Genomic DNA, 22,864 nt, shown 5'->3' with positions numbered 1-22,864 from the left:
GTGCTCTTATGTCTTTTAAAAAATCAAGACAGCTCACTTGTTCACCTTTAATCCTGAGTGACCTACCTCATTCTCTTTTGGCCCCAAAGATACATGTACAAGCTAAATAAAGGAGTTTATATTTTATCTTAGAAGCAATAAGGAGCAATTGGGATGTAATGAGTAGGAGAATGTCATGAGTATATACTTTGGGAAAATCACTTTGGTAGCATATAGTGGATCAGATATGGGGAGGTAAAAATGTAAAAGGTGTGGCAATCAAGTGGCTAAGTGAGGTTAGGGACAGTGAGTTGGGCAATGGTATCAAAGCTAAAAATAATTTTTAAAAGTATTAGAATTAAGAAAAGGCCATCAGATTTCACATTTGGGAGAATATTTAGCAATTTTGGAGGGAGTAGTTTTAGTCATCTGATGAGGTTGAAACTCAGGTTATAAGAGGCTAATAATAAACAAGGAAATATAGAAGTAGGGATAAAGATGTGAGGGTAGCTCGAGGAATAGAAAGGTCAAATGAATGTTTTCTTAAGGAGAGAAGAAACCTGGTTATATATTGAAGGCAATATGGAAGAGACCAAAGATAAGGAGATACTGAAGATGTGAAACTGAAGATTTAAGATCAAGATTAATCAAAGGAGCAAGCTTTCTGGAAGATGAAAAAGGGAATGGGATAAGAAGCACAAGTTGGCAAATAAAAGAATCTCTTCCTAGACTAGGACAAAGGATAAAATGGGCAGGGTGGGGGGGAGGGAGTTGATCAAGATGAATTATAAGTAGAGTAGTAGGAAAGGGATCATGACAGGATTTCTCTATTTCTCATTGAAGAAGGTATTCTGCTGGGAGAGAAAGAAGGTGTAATGCAGGAAGCTTAAGGAAAATGTAGATGGCTGCAGTGGGGAATGAGGAGTTCAGTACTGTATTTTGTCATTTCCACCTCTCTGGGTTTCAGTTTTCCTGTAAGTAACTGACTTAAGGGGCAATGAGATGGCTCAGAGAATAGAGAGCCAAGCTTGGAGATGAGAGGTATTGAGTTCAAATTTGACCTCAGATACCTCCTATGTGACCCTGAACAAGTCACTTAAACCAAACTTTTCTTGAAAAGAAACTTACCACTTTTCTGCCTCAGAACTATACATAGTATTGATTCTAAGGCGGAAAAGAAGGGTTAAAAAAAAGTAACTGACCATATTCCTCTGAGGTGAGTTTTCTTATCTATAAAATATGAAGAATACTTATAGTACCTTACAGGATTGTTGTGCAGAAAGCACTTTGTAAACTGTGAATCACTATGTAAATATTTAGCAAGCTATTATTTGTAAAATGAGGGGATTGGACTAGATCAACTTTTAAGCTTCATTCATTCCTAACTCTATGATTATATGTGTGCGCATTCTCCTGTGAGAAAGTACAATTATCATACTGCATAAGCAGAAACAAATAATAACACTTTCAAACAAGCACAATCTTGAGGATTTACATAAATGTTAGAGAAACTTGCTGGGATAGTTAAGAGCCAGGTGGGAGTACTTCTGGAAAGGCTTCAAGGGTGCTTTTTTCTTTTTTTAGCTTAATCTTAAAAGACAGAGAGAGAGAGAGAGAGAAGAGAGAGAGAGGAGAGGAGGAGAGAGAGAGAGAGTAGTGAACGAGAGAGAGAGAGAGAGAGAGGAGAGAGAGAGAGAGAGAGAGAGAGAGAGAGAGAGAGAGAGAGAGAGAGAGAGAGAGAGAGAGAGAGAGAGAGAGAGAGAGAGAGAGAGAGAGGAGAGAGGGAGAGAGAGAGATGCTTTTTCTCAGGGTAATGAGTGCAGTTCTTTTGTTACCACCTGAGTTTAAATTTTATGTTCTTTTATTTCCCAAACTTATTTTACTTGGGCTTCGGATTATATTCATCCACCCATTTATTCTTTTAACAAGCATTTTAAGCATCTTCTGTGTGCCAAGCACTGGCCAAGGTGCTGGAGAGACTGACACAGAAATGAGGACTCCTCAGGAAGCTTGCATTGGTAGAAGGTTTGAATAAGCAGTATGTATAAAGAGCACTGGCACCTGTTACCTCTTTATTCTATCACTCTAGGGCAAAATATCCAAGTTCATAGTTATTTTATTTATGTTTATGATTTGATAATACTAAAGCAGATTTTGAAGTTGTATTATAAGGGAGGGTTAATTATAAAGGAGGGGTTTAAGACTTTCAGTATTGAGAGTGGGAAAGAGAGGAGACCCCCCCTTCTCAAAGGGGGGGTCAGCCTAAGTCCCCTGAGAGAAAGTCAGGTTGACTCACCCCTGGGCAACAGGACCTGAGGTAAAGTCTGCTTCAGAAAGTCCCTTCAATTACAAAGTGTTGGTGGGGAAAGATTTCCAGTCACCAGCAGGAAAAGTGGGTAATCCTCAGGAGTAAGTCTTTTCCCCACCTTTTGTCCTCAGTTTCTCAAGACTGAGAGACCACCTCCTCAAGATTCCAATCCCTTGAGGCCCCTCCCCTGTCAAGGTGATTAGTTTCACACACTCTTCAGCCTGGCACTTTTTCTTTAGTGCCAGCCTCTGTCACAAAGTGTAATGGAAATATAAGGTAAATTATCTGTAAAATTAAGATGGGCACAGTAATCCTCAAGGTCCATTCCTATTCTTAATATTCAAGCTACATGTGTGTATGTTTGTGAAAATATACTATCATCAGCATGTATTTTAACCTCATAAGCAAACACCTCACAATAAAGTGTCATCTAGGTGGCTTAGTGAATTAAGCATGGGATCTGAATTCAGGAAGACTTGAGTTCAAATCCTGCCACAAACACTTACTAGCTGTACAGCCTTGAGAAAATAACTTAACTTCTGCCTGCCTCAGTTTTCCCAACTATAACATGGGAGGGCTGTAATTAGAGCCCTGCCTCCCCAGGATATTATAAGGATAAAATGATATTAATGAAAAACTTTAAAAATGATATATAATGCTAGTTATTATTACTTCATGACCTTGGGCCTATAACTTCAGCTTTCTAGATTAAATTTATCTGTAAAACAGGCTTAAAATATTATTTAAAAAAAAACTCATCTAGCTATTGTCAGATGACTCTGTAAAGTGTAAAGTCTGACATATAGGTTGCTTTTTAATTATTAGATATTGCTTCAAATCCCACCTCTACCATTTACTACCTCTGTAAATTGGGCATGTCATAATATCTTGAAGTCTCAGTTTATTCAGCTGTAAAATGGTGTGGGTCTCAGTTGTGCAAGGTTGATCAGAAAAGGGAAAATGATAAATGTTGGATGGACTGTGGGAAAATAGCCATATAAATACACAGAAAGTCATTAAATTATGCCTATCCTTTGACTCAGAAATACTACCAGGATATTTCAAAGACATGAGAGAAAGGGAAAAAGAACTCATATGCAAAAATATGTAAAAGAGCTCTTTTTGTAGAGGCAATGAATGGGGAATTGGGGGGGGGGAGTGCTCCTTAATTAGGGAAAAGTTGAAAAATTATTGTATATAAATGTAATGAAATACTTTTGTACCAAAGGAAATGAAGGGGACAATTTCAGGGAAACTTGAAAATACTTGTATGAACTATGCAGTGTGAAGCGAGTAGGACTAGGAAAACAATTTATACAATAACTACAACGTAAAGGTAAAATTTTAAAGACTTAAGAATTCAGATCAATGCAATGACCAATCATGCTTCCAGAAGACAGATGATTCATATTCACTTCCTTGACAAAAATGTTAAGGACTCAAGATGCAGAAAAAAGATATATGTTTTGCATGTAGCCAATGTGGGAATTTATTTTGTTTTCATAATTTATATTTGTGATAGGATTTTGTTTTTGTTTGCTTAATGGAGAACAGTGAGACAAAAATAAATGGCTTGTAAATTGAGTCAGATTTTAAAAAAACAAATGTTGTTCCTATGTTCTTTCCAATTCTAAATTCAGAATTCCAGATTCAGTCTGAAAGTACCTCAGAGGCCACCTCTACCAATTTCTTTGTTTTACAAATAAGAAAATGGATGCCCTGAAATAGGAAATTATATGCTCCAGCTCACACAAGTAGTGAAATTTAGACCCAGGTCCTGGGCTTTACTGTCAGTTCTCAGTGCCTTGCTGCCTGATCACATTTAGTTCTCAAATTAGTGTTTTGTATCCAATCACTGGCAGTTGCACTTTGGGCATATTATAAAAGGTGACTTGGTCCATAATGCAAGACTAGAATTTGAGCTCCTATATTGTAGTGATACCAGTGGTACTTATAATGATTTTGTGTCTTTTTGGCTCCCTATGGATAGACGGCCAGAGTGATGGTCCTGGAGTCAGAAACACTAGAGCTCAAATCTGACTTCGGTCTGCCTCAGTTTCTTCAATTTTTCCTATCGTCTTCTCTGTTACATATAGTAAGCGCTTAATAAATGCTTATTGATTTATTAATTCTCCCAGGCACTGATCCCCATGAGTCCCCTTAGAGTCAGCCCTTGCTCAAATACACTGGGCACCCACCCTCTTGAAGAATCTGAGACCATCTAAAGCTACATCCTTTCTGGAGGTCCAAGTCAGTGTCTCTTAAAACACGTAGAACGCAGGCCCCGCTGCGGCGTGATGACGTCAGGGGACGTTAGCGTCCGAAAAGAGCGGAAGTTGAGGGGACGGTTTTGAAATTGCTTGGTGCTGAATGGTATTTGAATTGCTTTGGACTCTCCCACCCAGTTTGATCTTCCAGCCCACGTGCACCTCTCGGTGGCTTAGCCTAGTGCCCCAAAGGGGAGGAAGGCCCCCAGGCTAGACCTTTCCTCGGAGCCTGGCCCCGTCCTTTAATAAAGCGAAGCGTTCCTCCTGGCGGCACTGTGCGGCGTGGGCCTCGTCGCTTTCCGTCCTACCTCCCTTCCTCTTCCCCCGCCCGTTTCTCCCCGGACTCCTCCGTATTCTTGGGCACGCGGGGGTCAACATGTCCACTCCGCCTTTAGCTGCGGCGGGAATGCCTCCCGGAGCCTTTACCGGACCCCAAGCCCAAGCTGCCCGCGAGGTGAACACGGCATCCCTCTGCCGGATTGGCCAGGAAACCGTGCAGGACATTGTGTATCGCACTATGGAGATCTTCCAGCTGCTGAGGAACATGCAGGTGAGGGAGAACAGAGAAGGATCCTTTTGTCACCCAGTTAGCAAGCACTAATTATTGATACTAAATAAAAGCTAGCATTTATGTAGCGCTTTAAGGTTTGCAAAGCGCTTTACATATACCCCGTTTGATCCACCAACCTAGGCAGGTAGGTGTTATTCTGGTCAATGATAGAAAACACTTATTAAATGCCTCTTGTGTGGAGGCACTCTAAGAAGTCCCAGGGGTACAAATAGGAAAGGGGAGAGAAACAACAATAACAAAAACAAAAAAAAAGCCAGTCCCAACATTCAAGGAGCTTAAAATCTAATGGGAGAAGATAGAACCCCAAAAGATGCTGAAAGAGGAAAAAGAGTACCAAACCCGGGGTCTTATTGGAAACATGAGTCAGAGTAGCCCCGATATAAGGCACCCAAGTGAAAAATGAGGACATATTTGGCCCAAAGTTTCTTTATATAGAAGTTTGTCGTCGATTGACCCTCTCTCCAATCAGAGAGGCAGAGTAATGATGCGCTGGAGTATCTTGATCTTACTGGATGATTAGTTTGTCTCAGTAATAAGCTTCCTGAGGATTGTGGAAAAGTCCCAGAGTACTTTTGTTACAGATAGGAAACTGAGGCAGATTAGAGTTTTAGTGACTTTTCCCCAGGGTCACACACCTTCTAAGTGTTTGAATCAGGATTTGAAAACATCTTCCTGAGGTTAGGTCTAGAACTCTTGAGTGCCTTGCCACCTACATAGTTACCTAATGCTTATTATGTGCTTGTCACTGAATTTTCTCTCACTCTCTCTCCTCCCTTTCCCTCCTTTCTTTTCTCTCTCTCATACACACACAATGTAATTAAAGTATACTGTAAAGAACTAGCACAGTGTCACATAGTACTTAACAATTTATTAAGTTTTTTAATATACTAATTCATTAATTTGTCTTGCAATTTAAGTTACTAAAGCAGAGAATTATACAATTGTTATAATCATTTAAAGAAGTAACACTTTTGTAACCCAAAGGATCGAGAAATGAAATAGCCACCTAAGGTAGAAATACATTTTTAGCGGCTTTTAAAAAATACATTTATTATAATGAGGCAACATCTTTGTTTTTATTTAATGGTTAAGGATTATTAAGTGTAAGTATTTTGGAATATAGAAGGAGAAAGAAGAGTATTTTGGCTGTTCCTACCCCAAATTGCTGAATTTTTTATGGGTAGTCCTCTATTCCTCACCCCACAATTATCAACTGATATTGAATTTGCTATTTGAATATAGTTTGGATGTGGTATTATAGCAAATTTCTATTCTATATTTTTTTGTGTTTTCCTTAGGATAAAAAGCTAAAGAAAAAGGTAAATTGAACTTTTAAAGTTTAAAAATTGGACTAAATGACCTTTCAAGGTTTCTTCCATTTGTAAAATAAAATAATTTTATGAAATGTCCATGATTGTACAACAAATTGGATTTAATGTCATCTAGAAAGTAAGATTTTAGAAATTATCAAGTAATTTTTATTCTGGAAATAAGGTGGTCTGAGGAGTAGGAGTTAATGAAAGCGAACCAGGCCAAGGAAACCTGAGAAAGTGTTTTAAAGATTTGAGTTCTGATTAGTTCAACAAGAAATTAGAATTTGTAAAACTCTTTAGAGGCAATTAGAAGGCTTATAATCTTAATTTTATTTTTGTAGATGTGTGTGTTCATGACAGGGAAATAATTTAAAATTCTAGGGATTTGGTATGAATACTTAGATACTCAAATAGATCTTTGAACTATTGGATGCCTTCAATGTTACAGGCAGAGATCTATTCAAGATTGTTCATCCTATGTGACTCTTATTCATGTTCTCATAAGTTAGTAACAGGGGTCTACCCATACGTTTTTTTTTTTAAACCTTTACCTTCCATCTTAGTATCAATACTCTTAGTTCTAAGGCAGAAGAGCAGTAAGGGGTAGACAGTGGGAGTTGACTTGTCCAGGGTCACATAGCTAGGAAGTATCTGAGTCTGGATTTGATTCCAGGACCTCTTCTCTCCAGACCCAGCTGTTTTTCCACTGAGCTACCTAGCTAGTCCCCTATCCTATCTGTTGACAGTCTATTTTGCTTTCGTTTGGTATTATGATGATAACAATAGAGCATATGAAGTTTCTGTAGACAGTCCTCTTGCTCGCTACACATTACATATTTATCCTTTGCAATTATTTATTGTTGCCTGCCTGTCTTTATTCTGGGCCACTCCATTGCTCTCTGGATGACATTCATTTATAGTTATTCAGAGAAGAATGTTCTACTACTGGTGACTATATCACAACATAGAAATAATATTTATGTTAAAAAAAAATGGGCAGTCATTTCTGGCAGAAGCAAATTTGAGGTCATTGAAAGAACTTTGCAATTTCCCAAAGACAGCTTAGCCTGCTTTCTTTTGTGTTCAATTCTGGGCTAAATTCATTATTTATTTTCAGTATCTGTCCAGGACAAAAATACAAGTAGACCAGCTCTGTAGGCAGTCCATTCAAGCACATTCAAGCACAGATGGACAATAGGCATTCTTCAATCACTTGGAATTTTTCTTAGAGATAGTTAGGCCATATTCTTCTACTTAATCTGGTAGATTTCAATATTCTAGAGCTTGATGCATTCAGCATAATGTCATCTGCAAACAGTATTGTCTAGAGCAGTGCTATTGAACTCAAATGGAAACTGAGTCAGAATTAGGTAAAAAGTTAAATTCTGCCCTCAAAAATCTCACCATCTACTAGGGGAATGGGGAACATAAAAAAATATTTACCTTGATAAATAAAACAAAGATATTTGAAGGGAGAGAGGAAAAAATGTGAACTAATGAATCAGTTGGGGAGGATATGATATCTTATTTGAGCTTTAAAGGTTTTAGAAAGGCAAATCCAGCATTGGTGTAGGATGGTTGGAGGATCTTATACGTGGTGTTATCTATAGAAATGGAAAGGAAATGTTAGATGGCAGAAAATATGATATTGAAGGATTGATAAAATTATGTCAGCAAGATGTAGAAATGCAGGAAGAGGTCAAGATAAGATTTTGAAATTTAGAGACTTTATACTTTTTATACTTTTGCTACTTTTGACATAAAACGTACATGTGGGGAAATAGTATGGCTAGAGGAGCTTGATATACTTGTATGAGGCTGTCATTTTTAAAAGTGAATTTTATCATTTGAAATATATCTTCTTATATATCTAATCCGGTCTTGCATTATTCCTAATATGTGTAAGACACTGTGTTTAGATATTGAAGCTAGAAAGCACAATAAACAGTCTCTGCCTTCAAGAAACATGGAACATGGGGGCAGCTGGGTAGCTCAGTGGATTGAGAGCCAGGCCTAGAGATGGGAGGTCCTAGGTTCAAATCTGGCCTCAGCCACTTCCCAGCTGTGTGACCCTGGGCAAGTCACTTGACCCCCATTGCCTAGCCCTTACCACTCTTCTGCCTTGGAGCCAATACACAGTATTGACTCCAAGACGGAAAGTAAGGGTTATTATTTAAAAAAAAAAAGAAAAGAAACATGGAACATATGTTCTATTAGAGGAATGGATACAACAGGAAAGTTGTGTGTGATGTTGTACACATACTTAAAATCTTATATCATTATTTGAAAAATGAAAGAGCACAGACATTTAGAATAATAAAATAATAAAAGTTTCTCTGTAGGGGTAGCATATAAGATTAAGGGAAGCTACAGATTCTAACATCAGTGTGGGGAAAGAGTTCATTTCAAGCAGAGAATGGAGATAGTGCTATGAACAGCTAAGTTTGATTAGTACATTTTGTTATATATAATGTGAAATAAAATGTAAAGATAGGCTTGAACTATATATATACATATATATGTATACATATATATTATTTTATTTATTTATTATTTTTACCTAGAGTCAGTAGGGAGCTAATGAAACTCAGTCAGCAAGCATTTTTTTAGGAATTTGCTTTATAACTAAGTGCTAGGAATACCAATATAAGCAAAAAGAAAGGCATGTCTTGCCCTCCCGGAGCTTACATTCTTTTGAGGGAAAGATAACACTGAAAAGAGAGATGAGAATAATACCAAGAAGTATGGGAAAAGTCTAGATTGTAGTCTAGTGAGAAATGAAGCGATGGTGTAGCCAGAATTTTAAGTTCTGGGAGGAGTTATCCAATAAGAGAAAGGATAGAAGGGTTGGAGAGTATTAATATGGTGGGAATTCTGGGGTGAAGTGATCTGAAGAGATTTCAAGGGCATTATGGAGAAGGCCGAGTACAGCCAGTGGAGAAATGACATACGCATACTTCTTATTGTTTTAAAAGATTATTTTGGCATTTGTGTGGATAGTGAACTGGAGAAGAGACAGACTAGAAACTAGAAAGCCATTTAGGAAGTTGTCGAAATGTTACGGTTCAGATCCAATATGATGACCAGGTGAGTGGAGAAAATGGAATGAATGTATAATATTATGGAGGTAGAATGAAAAAATCTGGCATTTGGTTGAATATTGGAAGTAAGAAAGGAAATTTCATTTCTGATATCAGGTTTTTTTGTCCAGAAATATTTTAAACAAAACTTTACAGCTCAATCGAATTTTATTCAGATTTCAATGTCAGCATTTGAAAATGATGGATTTCATTGTCCCATAATAAGTACATTGGGAAGTGTATCTACCTTCTTTTTTTTTTTTTGGTAAGCAAATATTTTATTTAAATCACTTGCCAAATCACAGTTTACCAAATGTATATGAACATAGTGAAACACTGTGAGGACAAGTGGACATATATATGAGAAGACATAATCTAGAATCTATCAAAAACCACTTTCTAAAGAAGATAATGTCAAGATTGCACAATTGGTATGTTTTGGAGGATTATGGTACCTTGAAATGAAACTAGAATTTCAAGGAGTCATATACTTATAGGATGGAGTTCCATTTTGGATGTGTTGCTTTGGAAATGTCTATGGGACATCCAGTTGTATCTATCTGATAGAGATAAGGAACTGGAATTCAGTGAAGAGATTAAGATTCTCTGAGTCTTTCCCTGTTAGAAATATGATAGCTCTGATCTAGGAATCATCTCCAAAGAGATGGCAATTGAAATAATGGTAGCTGATGTATGTGGTGACCATGGAGAGGGTATATAAATAGATGAGAAAGAGACAACACTCAGAGACTTAGGGGATCCCTATTGTAAGGATGTATTACATATGATGTGTGTTTGTATATTATTTATTTATTTCCTAGGCTTTCAAATACTTGAATAAGAGTTTACAAACTTTTATTTTTTGTTATTGGTGAGACAGGTCCTTATGCAAGGTCCAGATTAGAACGAAGGTAATTTAAGCATATTTAAACAATTTTTTTTTTCACTTCAGAAACAAAGGTATTTTCAGCTTTATATTGCAGAAACTATGAGTAGTAGGCATTCATTCATCATCACTATGAGAACTTGTAGTAATATATTATAAATAAATAATTTTAATGAAAATTAACCAACGCTACCTATGATTATTTTCAATCTTTTTCATAGAATGGCAAAGGAGTATGTTTTAGATATCAACAGGAAAAAATAATATCAACTATGAAAATTAATAATGCTTTTTTATTAATTATTACAGTTTGGTAGTCATTTGGGAATATTTAAATTAATAATGGAGTCTTTGGTTTTCTTTTTCCTTTTTAAAATAAATGTTGAAATGATTCTAGTTGTAATATTATTTATTTCCCTGTGATACTGATACTAGCATTAAAGTTTATGTAAATTGTTAAGTATATAATGCATTCCCAAAGCACTTTACATACTAAAAAGGACTTCAAAATTTGAAATCATATTTTACCCATAAAGCTTTTAAAAGACATTTATTTCCACTTGATTTGAGTATAGATTTCATTTTTTCTCATGCCCATGCTTTGTTTTTATTTTCTTCTGTCTGTTACTGTCTGTCATCCAGTTTAGTTCCAAGAATCTTTTCCAGTGTTTATCCTCCAAATGTTTATAATTTAATTACTGGTTCATGACAAATGTGAACTCTATATGCGAAAAATGTTTCCTTCTCTGTCATTTAATTCATTAAAAAGGCCCAGATTTTGTCTTTAAAACACTAAGACAATTGTTGGGACAACTAACTACTTTTTATTTATTAATTTATTTTCAAAATTTTAATTGTGATTATTCCAACTGTTTACAAATCCAAACAAAATAAGCATTTTCATATATAAATAAAAAGAAGATATCATACAAATGAAGTCACAAATCTGCTGTATGTTTAACTTACTTTTCTTGATAATCTATTCAATAGATTCCATTCACAAGTGTCCCAACCACTCCCCGCCCTCCCCATATCATATAGGATATTGGCAGGGAGGCCAACATGTTTGTATAAATTGTCTTTCATATTTTATCTTTCTGTTCATTTTGTGGAAATAACATTCTCAGTATTTTCTTCCAATATTAGCTCTGTGACTGTGTATAATATTCTTCTGGTTCTACTCTTTTTGCTATTCATTATATCATATAGTTTTTCCCAGGTTTTTAAAAAAATCAATCTGTTCATTGTTTCTTATGGAACAGTAGTGTTCTATCACAATCATAAACCACAATTTGTTCAGCCATTCCCCTATTGAAGGGCAGGCATCCTCAGAGTTTGCAATTCTTTGCTGCCACAAAGAGAGCTGCTATACATATTTTGGAACTTAAGAATTCTTTTTCTCTTTCCCTGATCTCCTTGGGTAACAGGGTGTACAACATTTTATAACTCTGGACTCAATTCCAAATTGCTCTTCAAAATGGTTAGATCAGTTCATAGCTCCATCAATAGTGCATCAATGTCCCCATTTTCCCACATTACTTTAAACTTTTGTAATTTTGCCCTTTTGTCATTCTAGCCAGTCTGCTGATTGTAAGGTAATATTTCAAAGTTTTGGCTTGCATTTCTCTGATCAGTAGTGATGTGGAACATTTTCCTTAAACATATATATGGCTTTGATTTCTTCATCTGAAAATTGTCTATTCATATCTCTTGCCCATTTATCATTTGGGTTATGGCTCTTATTCTTATGAATTTGAGAAAGTTCACTATATTTTTTAGATATGAGATCTGAGGGGCTGTATATAAAATGTTTACCTAAGTGTTCTGCATTCTTTCTAATCTTGACAGAGTTTATTTGTACCAAAAATTTTCAATTTAATGTATGTAGAATTATCCATTTTATATTTCACAGTGCTCTCTATCTTTTGTTGACTCATAAATTCCTCTTTTATCCATAAATCTGATAGAAACTGGCTACTTTTAAAAAAGGTTTCTTGTTTATAGAGAGAAGTTACTTGACCTTTACTTCATCTCAAAAATTTCTTAGTCGTTAGAACTTAAATAGGTCCATGATGTAGGTACTGTTTTCACAGGTAGAGATAATAACTAATCCATGTTATCTTCTATATGATTCCTATATCTCACCTTATAAATTCTGAAGGTGTAAGTGTCAGAGGTAGATTTAGTTTTAATGTAAGAACAAGTGTTCTGACAAATTGTGATCTATCTAAAAATAGAAGAGGCTGCTTTGGGAGTCCATAGATTTTGTATACCTGGTGTCATGACTTTCAAGATGTTTTAGAGGGGATCTTTTGGGCGCAAATTAGGCTAGATGGCCTCTGAGGAATCTTCCTGCTCTGAGATTATACGATTTAATAAAATCTATAAATTTAATGGAAGGATGAGAAAAAGAAAGAAAATTACCTAGTAAAGGAAAATATTTTTTCCATATAGAATGACTCCCTACACCAAGTATTTCTTTTTTTTTTTAATTTATTTTAAACATTATTTTATTTGGTCATTTCCAAACATTATTCACTGGAAACAAAGATCATTTTCTTTTCCTCCCTCCACCTTTCCCTCTCCCATAGCCGACCCACGATTCCACTGGGTATTACATGTGTTCTTGACTCGAACCCATTTCCCTGTTGTTGGTATTTGCATTAGAGTGTTCATTTAGAGTTTCTCCCCAGTCATGTCCCCTCAACCCCTGTAGTCAAGCAGTTGCTTTTCATCGGTGTTTTTACTCCCACAGTTTATCCTCTGCTTGTGGATAGTATTTTTTAGATCCCTGCAGATTGTTCAGGGACATTGCATTGACAATAATGGAAAAGTCCATTACCTTCGATTGTACCACAGTGTATAAGTGTCTGTGTACGTTTTCCTGGTTCTGCTCCCTTTTTATACTCCCTCCCCTGTCCCCCTCCTTAATTTTCTTTTCTTTCTTGCCCTGTTGGATGAGATAGAATTCAGGATCCCACTGGATCTAGATGTTCTTCCCTCTCAGATTTGATTTTACTGAGAGTAAGGTTTAAGTAATTCCACTTCATGCTCTCTTCCTCTCCTTCTCATATGAGTGTTCTTCCCCTCCCCTTCCCATGTGTATCTTTATAGGGGAAAGATTATTCTATTAAGTTCCCCCCTATTTCTTGAAGTCAATCTTAGTGTTATCGATAGTTCCCCCACTCCCTTTTCCTTTCTTTGCCCCCACTTTTCCCAAATCTTCTTAATGCCCCAATCTTTCCCTATGCATGTTTCTTCTAAGTACTCTTATGATGCATACAATTTTTGAGAGTTACACAAAACATTTTCCCTACATATTAATATATATAATTTGATGTAAATGTAGTCCTTATAGAAGAGAGTTTGACTTAAAGAAAAAGATAAGATTTATCTCCTTTTCCCTTTCTTTCATATTTACCTTTTCATGTTTCTCTTGCTTTCTTTCTGTGCTTGGATATCAAATTTTCCACTAAGTTCTGGTCTTTTCTTAGTAAATGCTTGGAAGTCTTCTATTTTATTGAATGCCCATACTTTCCCCTGGAAGTATATAGTCAGTTTTGCTGGGTAGTTGATTCTTGGTTGGATACCCAGCTCTCTTGCCTTTCTAAATATCGTGTTCCATGCTTTGCGATCTCTTAGTGTGTTAGCCACTAAGTCATGTGTGATCCTTATGGGAGCCCCCCTATATCTGAAGCTCCTCTTCTTGGCTTCTTGTATGATTTTCTCCTTTTCTTGGAAGCTCCTGAATTTGGCAATTACATTCCTGGGGGTTGTCTTTTGGGGATTTAGTATAGAGGGTGTTCTATGAACCCTTTCTATTTCTATTTTGCCCCCTTGCTCCAGAATGTGTGGGCAATTTTCTTCAATAATCTCCTGTAGAATAACATCAAGGTTATTGTTTATCTCTGGTTTTTCTGGGAGACCGATAATTAGGAGGTTGTCTCTTCTTCCTCTGTTTTCCAAGTCTGTGACCTTTTCAGTGAGATATTTTATGTTTTCTTCTAATTCATTAATTTTTTGGCTTTGCTTTATTGATTCTTGCTGTTTTATGATCTCACTTTCTTCGAGTTGCTTAATTCTGGTCATTAGGGACTGGTTTTGCTTTTCAGCTTTGTCTGCCCTTCTATTGGATGCTTCGAGCTCTTTTTCCAATTGAGCAGTCTTATCTGTCAGACTGCTGATCTCTTTCTCCCATTTTTCTTTCCAGGTTTCCATCTTTTGGGTAAGTTCCAGTTTGAGATTTTCCAGAGCTTGTTGATAGTTTCCATTTTGGGAGGCATGTTCTGATTTTTTTTTTGATTTCATCCTCATTCTCTTCTTTTCCTTGGGTACTTCCACCATAAAAGTTTTCAATAGTCACCTTTTTCCCTTTCTTCCTGGAGACTTGATTTTGGGCCACTTTGGACCATCCCTTTGGTGGTTTTATTCCCCTTTCCTTTTTGGTCTTGGGTCTGGGTGATATGGGCGGGTTTTCTGTGAATTTAGGTTGCCTCAGATTAGTTCTTCCCAGCCTCCGAGGTTTCTTAGAGCGCTGGGCCCCTGATCACAGCCAAACTGCCCAGGTGTTCAGCTCCGCCCAGATAATCAGCGCGTGGTCCACCCCAGTGTTTAGCTCCGCCCAGATGCTCAGCGCAACCGCCCCGAGTACAGCTCCCTGGGCCCCCTGTGATCAGTGCAGGATTCTCCCGTGAAACTGCCCTGAGATGTTTTTTCCTGGCAGTCCCCAGATCCCAAGGACCCTGGAGTGCCCCCCCAGACAGAGAAGTTCCCCACTCACTCGCTGTCCCAGTGAGTGCTCTGGTAGCTCACTCTGGTTTCCTGGAGGAGGTGGGGGGGGGAAGGGCAGCTCAGTTCACGTTTCTGTGCAAGCTTTTCCTCCTTCTTATTATAGTGTGGAAATGTTCAAACCCCACGTACCTTCGCCTCTGTGGGGTACTGGGGAGTACTGGGGAGTCCTGTTCTTCCAAAGGTGATTTTTATGCTCCTTTGATGTAGTCTATTTCGTTCGGTGCCGGGGAGAGGAAGCGTGTGGTGTCTAGATTGCAGCCATGATTACCCGGATGTCACCAAGTATTTCTATAGAGTGAAAAATTGATTACAGTGAAGATTTAGAATAAACTTTACTCCTTTGTGTTTAGTGTTCAACCATTAACAACATGAACTCCATTTTTCTATAGCATATTTTTAATTGGTGCCTTTCATTTACAAATATGCCCCTCCTCATCGTCCATATGTAGCCAACCAATCTCCTATAACAAAAATTCAAGAGAAAAACTGTTTAGGAAAACCAGTCAACACATCAGCTTCATCTGACAACATATATACTTATTCCATTACCTATAACCCTCCTTGTCTGCAATGGTGGGAAGGATGATCATTTTCTTAACTCTTCCTGGCACCAACCTTGGTTATTATAATTACATGGTATTGGTTTTCTGGTGCCTTTTAACTTCCCAACAAAGGAATTAGTGCCAGGTATAGAGTAAACAAGGCTGAATCCTCAAGATTAGAAGAAAAACAGCCTCATCAGTCCTAGGTAATAGAGACTGAGCTTAAGAGAATACAAGGGAAGAGCACTGGCTATAAGATTTAAGGGATATAGTTAACTCAGTCAGTTACTTGACTAACATTTACTCAGAGCTGGATGTCATATAGACATCTTAAACACAACATCTCAAATTGAACACATTCTTCCTTTCAAACTTCCTTAGTACTTTTTTTTTTTAATCCCTACCCTATGTCCTAGAATTGATTGTAAGTATTGATTCCAGGGCAGAAGAGCGGTAAAAACTGGGGTTGGGGTTAAATAACTTATCCAGGGTCACACAGATAGGAAGTATCTGAGGCTGGATTTGAAAAAAGATCTCCCCTGTTCAGGCCTGGCTCTCTATCTATTGAGCCACCTTGCTGCCCCACCCCTCCGTTTCTCTATTACTTTTGAGGGTGCCACCATCTTCTCAGTTACGTGGGGTCTCAACTTAGGCATCATTCTCAAGTTTTCATTCTCTTACACCCCTCCTTATCCTATCTGTTGCCTAGGCCTGTCAGTTTTACCTTTAAAATATCTCTCACACTTGGACTGTTGTAATAGCCTAAAGGTTGATTGGTCTACCAAAAGCCTTTTCTCACTGTATTCCATCTTCCACTCCTTTAGCAAAGAGATTGTTCTACACTGTAAGTCTGACCATATTCATCCTCCCCTCCCCCTATTCAGGAAACATCAGTGACCTCCTATCACTTCCAGGATTAAATATAAAATCTCTATTTGACTTTCAAAGGCCTTTTAAACCTGCCCTTCTTCCACTTTTCCGCTTGTCTTAACACTTTACTTTCTGCCATGTACTCAGTAACCTAATGGCACCAACCTCTTTGCTTTCCAAGCATTTTCACTGCTTGTCCCATATGAATAGAATACTTTCCCTTCTTCTTGGTTTCTTAGAAGTCAGCTAAAATCCCATATTTTTTAGGAAGCCTTTTCAAATTCCTCTTCCTTTAGCTTCTGTTTGTTGATTATTTCCGATTTATCTTACATATAACTTATTTGTTTACATGTTGTCTTCTCATTAGACTATAAACTACTTGAGAATAGTAACTATCTTTAACTTTCTTTATCTCCACAGAACCTAGCACTGTACCCTGATAAATGCTTAATAAATGTTTATTTATTGACATGTACACACACATATATATATATTTTTTTCACTCAAAAGCTAGCATATGTAATAGAGAAAGTTAAAGCTTTCCCCTGTAGTTACATAAATAAAGGAAGGACACCACTTTTTCCACTATTAATCGACAAACTTCTAGACATGCCAGCAGTAATAGTAAGAGGAGAGAAAAAAATCAAAGGCATAATCTTAGGCAAAGAAGAAACAAAACTGTCTAAATTTGTTATGATGGTTAACAACAAAAAGCCTAGGTAAAAAAACCTTAAAACAATTAATATCATAAGTAGTAGGATTAAATAAAACCTCCCCCACAAAAACCATTGCATTTTTATATACCAACAAACTCCCAGCAAAAGCAGGTGAATAATAGAAAAGGAAGCTTCATTTAGCAACAAAATGCATAAAATAGCTACTAAAATACCCTGAAGAACTATAAAGGATATAACTACAAAACCCTCTTTAAAAAGATAAAGAAGGGGGCAACTGGGTAGCTCAGTATATTGAGAGCCAGGCCAAGAGATGGTTCTAGGTTCAAATTTGGCCTCAGACACTTCCTAGCTGTGTGACCTTGGGCAAGTTACTTAACCCCCATTTCCTAGCCCTTACCACTTTTTCTGCCTTAGAATCAACCTAGTATTGATTCTAGGGTAGAAGAGAAGGGTTTAAAAAAATTAAAAATTAAAAAAATAAAGAAGAGGGGCAGCTAGTGACTCAGTGGATTGAGAGCCAGGCCCAGAATATAGCCTTAGATACTTCCTACCTGTTTGACCCCTAAACAAGTCACTTAACCCCCCACTGCCTAGTCCTTACCATTCTTCTGTTTTGGAATCAATAAGCAATATTGGTTCTAAGACAGAAGGTAAGGGCTTCTAAAAAATAAATAATTAAATGAATGAATAAACAAATAAATAAATAAATACATGCACACACACATATATATATAAAGAAAAAAAGGACTTAAATAACTATAGGAATTTTCAAGCTTATAGCTAAGCTGTGCCAATATAATACAAATGACAGTATTACATAAATTAATTTACAGGTATAGCACTAATGTCCCTCTACTACCAAGGAGACATTTTCTAGAACTAGACAAAATAATAATATCTTTTCTGGAGAAATAAAAGATTTAAGACATTAAGGAAAATCATGTCTTTGTGATTTCCTGCCCCTTAGGTACCAAATTAAGGCTTGAGAGCTCTCATATCTTTTCTTTCTCTTCCTTCTTGTGACAAGGAAATCACTTTAAAAGACTGATATATATTAATTTAAGGTTGCCAAGGAATTCAGCTATGTAATTCCTAAATGAAAACTCAAGTCAGCAGTCAACCTTATATGGAGTTTTTAATTACAAACAGGAGGAAGAAAGGTATGAGAGAGAGAGAGAGAGAGAGAGAGAGAGAGAGAGAGAGAGAGAGAGAGAGGAGAGAAGGGAATAGGGCTTAAATACCCCCTCTGTTTAGGCTGGGCCAAAAGGCCCAAGCCCTTAGATAGCTGAGGCAAAGAAAAGAGATCAGTCCCTATCACTCACATGACCAAAATGGAGAAACAGTCTCAGGGGCCTCCACCTCCAGCCTCCTTCAGAGCAAGCTTCTCAGAGCACAACCTCTCAGAGCAAAAACTCTCCAACCTCTCTAGTCCTCAGACCCCACTATCTTTAAGGAAACCATCTAAGTTCCCTCCCCTCAGTTCTCACATCTACCAATCACTGTCCATGTCTTCCCTGTGCCAATGGTGGCTCTAGCTTAACCCAGGACCGCCCAGAGGTCTCTCCCCTTTGCACATGTCTGTTGAAGGTCATATTCTCAAATAATTAAATCTTGATCCTTTGCTGCAGCCCTTCCTAAATCCTGTTACTCTAAGTAGGGTAGAAATTGTATTTTCCAAGACCTGGTTCTGTCATTCCAAGTATCTCTATTGTATCAATTTTAAAATCAATCATGACTCAAAGAACTTCCTGTTCTATGCTTAAGCATAGGTCAAAGCCCTTTCCATTGTTCAGCAAAAGGTTTCTGTTCTAAAGTAATCTTAAGTAGGGAGGAGAAGGACCCTCCCATGCCAAAGGGAGGTTCACATTCCAATAGACTATCAGTAGGAAATTTTTCAAGTATGAAATTTCCCAATGGTGAAATTTCCAACATTTATAAGTCTAAGAAATTTTAAGGTTTACATTCTCTCACAGCAGTGAGGTGTCTTCCACCACCATGTCCTCCTTTGCCACTGTCTCACATGAAAAGAGGTGCTTATTTTGTCCAAGACAAACCACTTTTCATGCCTAAAAATCCTACCCTTTCAGTATTTTTCAGTCTCTTCCATGCCCTTGTCTTTCTTTACATCATCACTGGCTGTCATTCCATTTCTATCTCATCTTTTTTGACTAAACTTCTTGAGGGCACTTACGGTTTATACCCTCCACTTCCTTCACTATTGTTTAGTTGTTTCAAGGCTGTACAACACTTTCATGATACAATTTGGGGTTTTCTTGGCAAAGATACTTGAGTGATTTGCCATTTCCTTCTCCATTTTATAGATTAAAGAACTGAGGGAAGCATGGTTAAGTGTCTGAGGCCAGATTTGAATTCAGGAAGAAGAATCTTCCAGACTTCAGGCCACCCTACTTGTCTGCTATTCCTTTCTTCTCAATTCTCTGCAGTTTGGATTTTAACCTCATTGTTCATCTCAGACTACTCTGACCAAAGTTACCAGTGATTGCTTAATTGCCAAATCTAATGGCCTTTTCTCAATCCTCATCTGTCTTCTTTGCAGCCTTTAACACTTCTGACCCTTCTCTTCTGGATGCTCTTTTCTTTCCTGTTTAGTTTTTATTTTACTACTCTTTCTTGGTTCTATTCCTACCTGTTTAACCACTCTGCTGAATCTTCCTTTAGGCCAGACCCACTAACTCTGAGTGTTCCCCAAGGCTTTGTCTTCTTTTTCTTCTCATTGTGTACTATTTTGCTTTTTATTTCATAATTTCCTATGAATGGTGACCTTTATGCAGATGATTCTCAGATCTTTTACCTAAGCCTTAATCTCTCTCCTGACCTCTAGTTTTGAATTCTTCAAGTAGACATTCTAAATTTGGGACTCTATAGATACTGTAAACTCAACATGTCCAAAATTGAACTCATATTTCCCCCAATCCCTCCCCTCTTCATAACTTCCCTGTTAGTATTGAGGGCAGCACCATTCTCCCAGTTACCCAGGCTCTCAGCTTAGGTGTCATCCTCAGGCTAGTCACTTTCACCTCTCCCTACTCACCAATCCAATCTGTTGCCAAGGCCTGTAAATTTTACCTTTATTTTATGTCTTATATATACTTCCTCCTCCTCACCCTTGACACTGCTGCCTCCTTTATGTAAACTCATCACCTCATGCCTGGACAACAAGAAATAGCTTACTGTTTGGTCTCCCTTCCTCAAAGTCTCTCCCCACTTTAGTCCATCTTCTATTCAGCTATCAAAACGATTTTTCTAACCTTGTTATTCCCTCTTCAGTTAGCTTCTTTGGCTCCTTTTTACCTCCATGACCAAAAAAACCCCAAAAAAACAAAAACCTTGATGCTTGGCTTTTAAAGTTATTCATTACTTGATTCTTTCCTACATTTCCAGTCTCCTACACCTTATTCCCTTTTACATGCTAAGCACTTTTGGTGACTTTGGCCTTGTCACTCTTTGCAGTGACATTTCATCTTCTGACTACATTTTCATTACGTATTCCTCATGTCTTTAATTCTCTCCCTCATCTCAATCTCTGGCTTTCCAAGTTTCCTTTCTTAGTAGACTGAGGCCTCCTTGAGAGCAAGAACCATTCCCCCCCTTTCTTTTATATCTAGTACTTAGCAAGATGCCTGGTACACATAGCAAATGCTTTGTAAATGTTTGACTTGAAAATAGCAATGTAGGGGAAATGGCATTTGGAGAGCCCAGTTTTTACTGGAAAGCAATAATCATTAAAACTATTCAATACTCCTTTAGAAAAGAGAAATGTAATAGAACAATCTGGATAATAATGATTCAAAAACAATTGAATACAGCAGCCTAGCATTTGATTAATCTAAAAATATAATGTATTTAGGAGAAGCGCTCCCTCTTGAAAAGGACTATTGGGAAAACTGGAAAGACTTTTGGCAGAAATTAAGTTTAAACCAACACTATATACCCAATACTGTAATAAACTTGAAATATGACCAGCATATTAAGAATCGTATTATACAAAATTTAAAAAGACAACGAGATCATGTCCTTCACAGCTATGGCTAGAGGATTTTTTGCTTAATTAAGCCAGGCATAGAATCAACAACAAAAGATAATGTAGACAATTGCGGTTATGTAAAATTAGAATGCTTTAACACTGACAAAGTCAATATAATTGTAACAGGAATGAAAGGAGTAAATTTGGAAGGAAAAGTTTGCATCAAAAATCTCTAAGTCTAATATCCAAAGTATATAGAGATGTATAATAATAAAAGCTATTACTTAAATGATTAAGTGAACAAAGGATATGAACAAACATTTTGCAAAGGAAAAATTGCAAAGTATTGATAACTTTTTGAAAGATTAGTCCAATGAATTAAATGAAATTCAGATTTTAAAAATCACCATGTCACTCCAGTCCCAGCATATTGAGAAAGATAACAAAAGATAAGACGAGAAAATATTTGAGAGGCTATGGAAAGGGAAACACACTAATATGCATTAGTGGAACTGTGAATTTGCTCAACCACACTGAGAGTGACTAAAAAGTCCATATCCTTTGATCCAGATATCCCATGCTGGCATATATCCCAAGGAGGTTAAAAATAGAGGCTCAGAATATACCAAACTACAGTAGCATATTGTTGTGATAGCAAAGAATTGGAAACATAGTAGATGTAGATGCCTTTTGCGTGGCTAAACAGATTATGATACATGGATATTATTGTGCCCTAAGAAAGAATAGGTATAAAGAAGTAAGCTGGTTCAGGAAGACAATATACCCTATGATTTTGCTATTGTTGTTCATCTTGTCTTCATATAGAGTTTCATTGGCAAAGATACTGGATTAGTTTGCTATTTCCTTCAACAGTAGATTCAGGCAGAGGTTAAGTGACTTGCTCAGGGTCACACAGCTAGTAAGTGTCAAACTGAGTTTAAATTCGGATCTTCCTATCTCTAGGTCCAATGATTTGTCCATTGGATCATCTAGCTACCTCATACACTATGACTACAACAATATAAATTTAGAGGGCAGCTGGGTGACTCAGTGGATTGAGAGCCAGGTGTAGAGATGGGATATCTTAGGTTCAAATCTGCCCTTAGACTATTCCTAGCTGTGTGACCCTGGGCAAGTTACTTGACCCCCATTGCCTAGCCCTTAATGCTCTTCTGTCTTGCAAGACAGAAGGTAAGGTGTTTTTTTTTTAATTATAACAACAACAAACATTTTAAATATAAAGAAAACAGAGATGGAAGACCATGGATACAGAACACTGAATATATGCCAGAAATGTTTATATGTTGATTAGTTTTGTTTAACTGTTGTTTTTCTTTTACTCTTTGTTGTAAGGGAGGATTCTCCAGAAAAAGTTTGCAATACTTTTGAGAACTATTCATGAAGTGTTTGTTCATGGCCTTTAATTGCTTTCATATTGGAATAATAATTCTTAAAAGTGTGGGCTGCAGGACCTCTGGAGATCCTTTTCTGAAGGTTCATGAGGTCAAAACTATTTTCATTATAATATTTAAACATATATTTCTAATATGATAGATATACACAAACCTCTTGTGGAATGGAGAGTTCTCAATGTA

General features: G+C 37.1%; 1 protein-coding gene across 2 annotated transcripts in view; it reads left to right on the top strand.

Moving 5' to 3' along the window:
- The first annotated feature begins 4,598 nt into the window (after positions 1–4,598).
- MED30 (mediator complex subunit 30) overlaps positions 4,599–22,864 on the top strand; it is a 56,932-nt gene continuing 38,666 nt past the window's right edge. Inside the window, exon 1 of one of the 2 annotated variants that reach the window (XM_001369994.4) lies at positions 4,599–5,104. In XM_001369994.4, coding sequence (XP_001370031.1) covers positions 4,931–5,104 — 174 coding nt within the window. In that variant the 5' untranslated portion in view covers positions 4,599–4,930. The remainder of the gene's footprint in view (positions 5,105–22,864) is intronic. The other variant, XR_465358.3, reaches the window with a different exon arrangement.

This window comes from Monodelphis domestica, chromosome 3 (assembly GCF_027887165.1).
Source record: "Monodelphis domestica isolate mMonDom1 chromosome 3, mMonDom1.pri, whole genome shotgun sequence".
In the NCBI taxonomy this organism is placed as follows: domain Eukaryota; kingdom Metazoa; phylum Chordata; class Mammalia; order Didelphimorphia; family Didelphidae; genus Monodelphis; species Monodelphis domestica.
The sequence above is the reverse complement of the archived record's forward strand: the minus strand, read 5'-3'. Positions and strand labels throughout refer to the sequence as shown.